General features: G+C 44.6%; 1 protein-coding gene across 1 annotated transcript; it reads right to left on the bottom strand.

Moving 5' to 3' along the window:
• Positions 1-4,679: 4,679 nt before the first annotated feature.
• LOC147455771 (BURP domain-containing protein 6-like) lies at positions 4,680-6,053 on the bottom strand. The gene is made up of 2 exons (XM_086515331.1): positions 5,941-6,053; positions 4,680-5,771 (listed from the first exon to the last, which is right to left on the bottom strand). The coding sequence occupies exons 1-2, from the start codon at positions 5,986-5,988 to the stop codon at positions 4,725-4,727; spliced, it is 1,095 nt and encodes a 364-aa protein (XP_086371457.1). The 5' UTR covers positions 5,989-6,053; the 3' UTR covers positions 4,680-4,724.
• Positions 6,054-7,836: the final 1,783 nt, after the last annotated feature.

The following is a 7,836-nucleotide window of genomic DNA, read 5'->3' as shown; positions in this document are numbered from 1 at the left end:
CTGCACCCCGAGCAACGATCGGACCCGATGCCTCTTTCTTGTATCTTCATGCCCGTCGGCAGAGCACCCCACATCACTTTCCACAGAAATACCTTCATATCTCAAATGACAGAATTTCTTGGTTTTCTTCAAGGTAAGCTCAAAATCTAGCCAGGATTTCACAATTTTAGCCGACTAAAATACACTCGATCTCGGATTTTTTCTAACACTAGTCACTTCTGGTTTGGGGGCCTTACAAAAACAAAAAGGACCTCTAAACTTTTTTACATGTAGCAATTGAATTCAAAGTAGCAAAGAAGGCTCAAAAGCTACTGATAACCTATGGACTAGGATGTGGGTGTTCTTTAACCTCCTTCCAAAGGTGCATAATTGCCATCAAATGAATGTAATTTATGACAAGTTGACATGTGTGTTTGGCTAAGCAGCCTCCCCAGTACCCAGTACCCATCACCAATAGGTGTATGGGCCGTGTGAGCTTTTTCAAGGGCTTTTTCAATAGTCGAAGGCGCCCTTCAAAGGAACACCTTAGCTAGTCTAAGGGCGACTATCTCAGGTTGGGTCCACGGGAAGCTCAATTGGGAAGGCTCCAACCAATCACAACTTAGGAAAAAAGGAATGGGGTTTGCATCATGTGGTGGAAGAAACAACAGTTTTTGCCACGTCATGGAAGAAAAAGCTTCCCCCCCCCCTGGTTCATTCTTCCTGCCTCCCCCCCAGCCCAAACTCTCTTCCACTCCCCCTGGCACAACAACAAGGAACCACTAGGATGCCTCCACCATCTCTGGCCCACCCTTATGTGAACACTAGTAGGGTGGAAGAAAGAGAGTTCACTGCCTTCCGCCTGGAAGAGGCTCTAGCTCACCTTTCTTCCACCCAATTGTGAGCCCAGCCTTATGCACTTCAAAATTAGCTTACTGAGAGGATGCTCAAAAGATGACATTGTTTAATTGAGGTCTCTCTCTCTCTCTCTCTCTCTCTCTCTCTCTCTCTCTCTCTCTCTCTCTCTCTCTCTCTCTCTCTCTCTCTCTCTCTCTCCATGCCCAGCCCTAGCTTCTCAGCTTCATCTCGGTTCTGGCGTGCTATCAAGGCCGCCTCAGCTCACTGGCAGCTAGCCTCATTATGTGTGCCGCATCAGTTCACCTAATCGTCTGGCTTCAACTTTAGTTTCGCTTCAGCCTTGCTTTCCCATTATTTGCACTATCTGCTAGTGTTCATCAAATTCCATTGTGCTAGGTGTTGGCTCGGTTTTGGTGGTCACACATAAACCCATTATTTGGCTTGTCAGTAAGCCATCAACCTGGTAGAGTGTTGACTCGGTTCTGGTTGCCAGCAATCAACCCAGCTATTTGGCTCATCAGTCTCACCCATCAACTCGTCAAAGTGTGCAAGAGCTTGGCATGTCAAAGGGTCTCTCTGTTCCAGCCTATTAAGGTTATCAAGCGTGTGGCTAGTTGAAGGGCAATGTCTTCCTTTGACACTCCCATCTGTAGTACTCACAAAAAATTTTCTTGCAGTGGAAGGAGCGCCAAGGAAATATCTCGTTGCTCGCAAAGACGCAAGGTTTATAGCCTGGAGGCACAGATCAAGAACTAATCAAGGAAAATCAACACCTCGAGGAGCGCTTGCGTAAGTTGGAGGATGCCAAGGAAGTAGCGAACCAAGCTTTGCTTGCAAAAGCACATGAAGTGGAAGTCTCCTTAACCGAGACAATCATAAAGATTCAAAAGGAAGCCCATGAGGCAACACACAAGAAGATTGACATGAAGATACATGCAGCTCTACATGAAAGCCGTCTACAAGAATCTCTTGGCCTGAAGGTCAGAATTGGGGGGCTCCATTCACCATGGTGCACCGTCGAGGATACCCTTGAAGAAGCAATTACCAAGCTCAATGTCATTCTCCAACCCATCAACATCAAGCCTGAAATTGTTTCTTGGATCAACAACACACATAGGCATGTGCCATCTGAGCATTGTGTTCTCACCTTCAAGGACAAAGAAGACCGGATGAAGCTGTTACGCCAATCCATCTCCTCAAGGAACACAGCTTTGGATTAGTGAAGAGCTGACTACCATCAACTCAAGGTTAAAAAAAAGCGAGCTCAAGAAGATACATGACGCACGCAAACAAGCAAAATGGGAAGTCTATTGAGGTGGTAAAGCCATCATCCAAGATTTTCGAACTCCTAAACGAGCTCTGTCTTACACCACCTAGGTTTCTCTTTTTCCTTTTCTTTTACCTTGTCAATGGACCCTCCGTCCTTAACTAATATGTATCTATGTCTTCACTTAGAAGAATACATTGTAATGTTTTGCTTTGGTCCCATGGGTCATATATGACCTTCGTGGACAATAATTGAAATCTATCTATCTCTCTGGCGAGAAAAGTGGATCTATTCTGTGTACATAAGAGACCTCAAGAGATGCTCAATAGCCTATCACCTAGAAGAAGTACAAAGGAGGAGGGACAATGTATAGGCTATGTAAACATCAAGGTGTTCTATACAATGAATGTAAAATGAACCACTATGGGGGTGCATAATGCCATGCTATGTGACTTTGCTCCCGACGAAAAAGATCTGATGATTGCGTGATGCTCTGCTGCATTGGAGGAGCTAACTGAAGAATCCTATTGACCGTGAAGAGTGAGCTCTCCAAATGGTTGTCAAAATGATGAACATAGTGGAGGAATGTGAGCCCAAAATGTTGGCACATCGAGCCTTCCAAAGTGTGATGTTGCATATTGTGGTGAAAACTATGTCTCGCAAGGAGAAATCCAAATGGTGACCTGTATTTGGGAATATATGTAGAGTGCCCGCTCTATAATCCAAGGGAATGAGCAGATCTCTCTCTCTCTCTCTCTCTCTCTCTCTCTCTCTCTCTCCGAGACACACACACACACACGACACCCTGGGTAGCCCTCCATTCCAGTATGTTTCTAGTTAGGCTAAAATGGTATAATGAGAGGGTGTATTGTGATAGGAGACAAATGCACAAAGCTTGTTCCAAGTAAAAACCACTCCCTTTGGGTTCACCAAGCTGGTTGCAAATTTCATTGACACAGCCATATCAACATTATCAACAAGCACAATCCCCTAAATATGTGCAAGTTCAATAGGGAGAGGCTAAATTCACGTCTTGACATTCTCCCTTTTGTTTTTTGTTTTTTGTTTTTTTTTTTTGGGAGGGGGGGGGGGGGGGGGGGGGGGGACAATTTTTAGGTAGAGAAGATTGTTAATGGGAAGCATTCGGTTAGGAGCATACATTGCTAGGAGAAGTTTGAAACCAATAAATTCACCAGTCTCTCTTTAACGCATCATATTACGGTCGAGAGCATATTTATGCAAATAAAATTTCCATAAATTCCATTCATGGAATAAATGCATCTCTCTAAAAAATTCAACTAGCCTTAATGTGTGTTGAAGCGGTAACACTAGTCACCTTTGCGTGATGCCTACGAGGAGGGCCACCAAACCCAAGCTCAAGTATGTCGTTCGTCAGCTTCAGTGGTGCCTCATAGGGTGGTGGCCCCTTTAGCAGGCCTCCGACAACTTGCTTGCGCTCGAAGCAGATCTTGCTATCAACTCTAGTTTTTTTTGTGGAGGTTCTTGCCTATGGCTTGTGGGAAATTGACTACCCTAGGAGAGGGGGGGGGGGGGGGGGGGGGGGGCACCCGGTTGTCTAGCCCTCCCCGACGGTGTCTAGAGGTGCAGCTTTGGGCTTATTTTTTATTTGAGAGATTGGCAGCAACTCAGCTTCCTTCCAAAGCCTAACTGATCACCCTGATTAACAAGTGGTGTGTGCGGATCTCCAATAGGTAGGGTGCATCGTGGCAAGATAGGTAGGGTGCATCGTGGCAAGATTTGCCTTGCTTGATGGCACTGGAGGCTCGCTTTTGACAGAGTGGGCTCCCCTTCAGGCCCGGTTTGTCATTGCTAACTCTTTCTTGCTGGCACTGAACATTGTTGAAGGTGCATGGCTCTCCGATAAAAGCAAGTGGCTCTTTTCCCCATTTGGATGTTGTGGAGGAGTCTTTGTGCGAGGTGATGAAGCTTGAAGTCGGGGGCCCCTTCTACAACACTAGTGTGGCCGGCAGTCTTTTGTCGTCTCTCTCTCTCTCTCTCTCTCTCTCTCTCTCTCTCTCTCTCTCTCGTTGAATCCTCTGTCTCGTTGGACTTGCAAGCTACATTGCCGCTTCAAGGAGCTGCCGCCACGTGTTTTTTTTTTTTTGGGGGGGGGGGGGGATCCGCTCCCCCTTTTATAATAGTATAGATTCTTATGGTATGTGGATTCTTTTGCCAAGGTGGCTCCCAAATCAGCACCTCATGATTTGTATTTGGGTCGTAGTATGTGTGATGGTGAGCTTTATTTGGTGAATGTGATGGGGTGGCTCCCTTGTTCGCCTAAGAACTGGTTGGCATTCTTTTTGGATTTCTTATTCTTGGGTGTTACGGTACTGTTGGTACACGAGGGTTTTATGTAAAAAAAATTAAGCTTTCATACATCTACAGCCTCCACTTATTGGTGGAGGCATTTAATTTTTTTATTTAAATTCAACATTTTTTTTCTCCTTATGTTACATAGCATAAAAATATAAATGAATGGGACTTAAGCTTAACTATTAATGTGCTCCCAAAAACAAAAGCAAAGAAACAATTCTTCTTACATGAGAAAGAAGAGGCCTCTAAAAATTTTCTAGAGATTTATCAAGTTTTAATTAGGCCTTTAAGAGTGCCTGAGCCATACAAAGTGGTGGTGAGGAATCCAATGACAAATTTCCTCTCCATCTCTTGAGCTTGTTTGAAGTTGATCAAAAGCAGGGTGACTAGGATTCCACATAGAGGTATTGTGATGGCAAACCACTATAGCTTCTCCTTGTACCCCCTCAAAGGACACTTTCAACACCGAGGAACCCCTTGTCACATGGCACCCATACACCAAGTATGGGTATACTAGATTATGGCATGTGCTTATTGTATCATCAAACCCTGTACTCATATCTACCACCTTGTCTATCTTGAGAATTGAGCTTAGCTCACTTGTCATAATTGTGGGAGTGAGCACCATAGCATGGTCCCCAAGCCTTTGAGAAACAAAGTCCACCATGGACTCTATAGATGTGATGCATTGCAAGCTCTCTTCATCTTGTGGTGGCGATGACTCACAAAACTCGAGCGTCTCTTGCATGCTCTCGGCCATTGGCGAGGAGGGAGGCACATGGAGGAGACTAAGAGACTCTGGGAGCCTCCCAGTGTCAAAGGGAAGCATGTTGGCTAGAGTGCGTGGAAGAAAGGCTTGGCTTTCAAGGAGGGGGTTAGATAGGGGAGGGATAGGGATGAATGAATTCAAATTCTCGAAGAGGTAGGTGCTTTTGAAGAATGTGTGAGTGGAGTTATTGGTAGCTTGGTGGTCAAAGGGCTCATGAGGAGCTCTACCTGGTGTGGTGTTTGGTTGCTTGCAATTTTTGTGATACTCATAGAAAAAGTGGAAGATACATGTGCTCGCAGAAGGGCCACCAGAGATGTTGGCCGCGGCGCACACACTCATGTCGAGACGGGTGCAAAAGCAAAGGCTATAGCGGGCATGTGAGATGCAAATGAAGGAATCTTCAATGTCCTTTTGGGATGCTAACGGTGAAGCAAGCTCTTGCAAGCCTATTGGTGGCTCGGTATCCACAAGCTTGGATTCCCAGTACTCACGCCATCCAATCACCTGGGCAGAAACTTGAGGGCCAGCTTGTTGCCACGTCAATGTTGATGTCATGGCTACAATCTGCAGAAACCCAAAATGAACAACATGCTTATCAACAATTTTGGGATGCAAAAAACAATACAAAAGGCCATATTTTATCAAATCTAGTGCAACTTGTCACGTGTTTGTGTGTGTATGCGTATAAATAAAAGAGAGAGAGAGAGAGAGAGAGAGAGAGGGAGGGAGGTACCTTGAAGATGATCATTGCAACACATGATCCAACATTCGGAGTAGCCATATTGTTAAAACGTGGAGTTGGCGTGGAGTTGCGCTACAGACATTATAATGCATCTTCAATGAATGTTAGGTGACCACCCACAAGAACCTCTAGGTTAAAATTGTCTTGTTCTTTTTGCTGTGTGTGGAAAATGAAAAGAAAGATATTGCTTTTTTTTAGTTTAACGATTCCCACATTCTGTGCTACATTTGATGCCCATGCAAAAATATATTGCTATAAAACGGGGGTAATTCCAACGATTTTGCATTTTATCAAAGATTGGTTATGGTAAGAACTTTTTTTTAAATGGGTTAAGGGAAGTACGATCTTTCCAATAGGTGATGGGATCACCTACAACCTCTTGAAGACCAACCTTTTTTTTTTTCAAAACTCACAATTGTGAGTGAATTATATTAATATAGCCAAAAAAAATTACAAATTCAAGTCATGCTTTAAAACTTGGTTGGCAAAAGACCAACCAAGTTTTAAAGTGTGTGTTCACATGCACGTATGTGTATTGGTAACATGGGCCAATCAAAAGTCATCAACCTTCCACTACCAAGGTAAGTAGCCATCTTGGTTGCCTTTCCAAACGACACCCTCCAAAGTCCATATTATACTCTCGTTTGCTCTGTCGCATGTATGGTTGGAACCTTTAACGAGAGCTTTTGGTATGCAAAAACATGCCTTAGAGGGCAATCACATAGGCTCGATAAATTGGATGGGTATTAGGGTGTCTAAAATTTTGGAAGGATTTCTAATTTTTTTGGCGTAGTCACGTAAGCTAGACAAATATCGATAAGGTTTTGTTTTTTCCTTTGACTCTCTCCTGCCACGTGTGGGCCAACTATTGGAACTAGCAATCACTCAACATCCTAATCGGATACTGGCTACAACAAGTGGAGGGGGCACTTTTTCTCTTTGAAGGGTGGTCCAACCACCATCTACATTAGAGGCACTGCAAGGATGCAATTTGTTGCCAGCTCAGCTTTAACAACTTTATGTGAACGTGGCCGCCCTTCTAAAACCCCCAGATAAGATTTTAGAAGGTTTGTGTGATAGCTGTCTTAGAAGACAAGCAAGAAATATTTATGTGCACTTGTTTATTAGGGAATTAGTCCCTTCATTAAAGGGCTTTATTTGACTTCCTTTGAGCACATTGTTTTAGAATCATCTTTTCAATCAGACACAATTCTTTTGAATAGGTCTCCCCAATTTTGAAAGTGGGTTTAATAAGGAGAATCTCGACAGATCCTCCTATGCCTTGGAGCAGAAAAAGGAGGAGATGGCACGTGGGTGGAGAGAGAGACAGAGAGAGAGAAAGCCCATGTTGTGCATGTATCAAGTGCTGATTTTTTCGGCGGCATTGGGTTGCACGTGGAGGACAGACGTGCAAGTTGAGATGCACCTATAGGATAGAGTGGGCACGTTGCTAGGGACAAAGGTGACGCACCACAGAGAGGCAGGAAGCGGAAGTGAGAGGGGAGATGTGACGTCCAATTGTAGGTGCAGAGGAGGCCATGGCGAATGCGTGCAGGTGTCCTCGCTAGAGATTGAGGGCCATGTCGTTCAATTCTCGCACTGTCATCTTCGTTGGTGTTGGAGGCGCCATGCAGGCAGCAACATAGCAGGGTGTGCATTTAGGTTTGTCTCACAAAACTAGTACCCGTGGCATGGTGTTGAAATTATCTAAAGCATAACTCTGTTTCATGCTTATGAACATACTCCAGTGTGTGCGCACAACACTGTCTTCCATGCTTCCGCCATGGCTTGCTTCTCTACTCGTGCTGCAGGCAACAGTGAGTTACAGAAATAGGAGTATTTGAAGAGGACTTGAATTGTGTGTGTGTGTGTGTGTGTGTGTGTGTG

The sequence above is a fragment of the Adiantum capillus-veneris genome, chromosome 6 (assembly GCF_014529385.1).
Source record: "Adiantum capillus-veneris isolate H3 chromosome 6, ASM1452938v2, whole genome shotgun sequence".
Classification (NCBI taxonomy): Eukaryota; Viridiplantae; Streptophyta; class Polypodiopsida; order Polypodiales; family Pteridaceae; genus Adiantum; species Adiantum capillus-veneris.
This window is presented reverse-complemented; position numbering and strand designations above follow the sequence as displayed.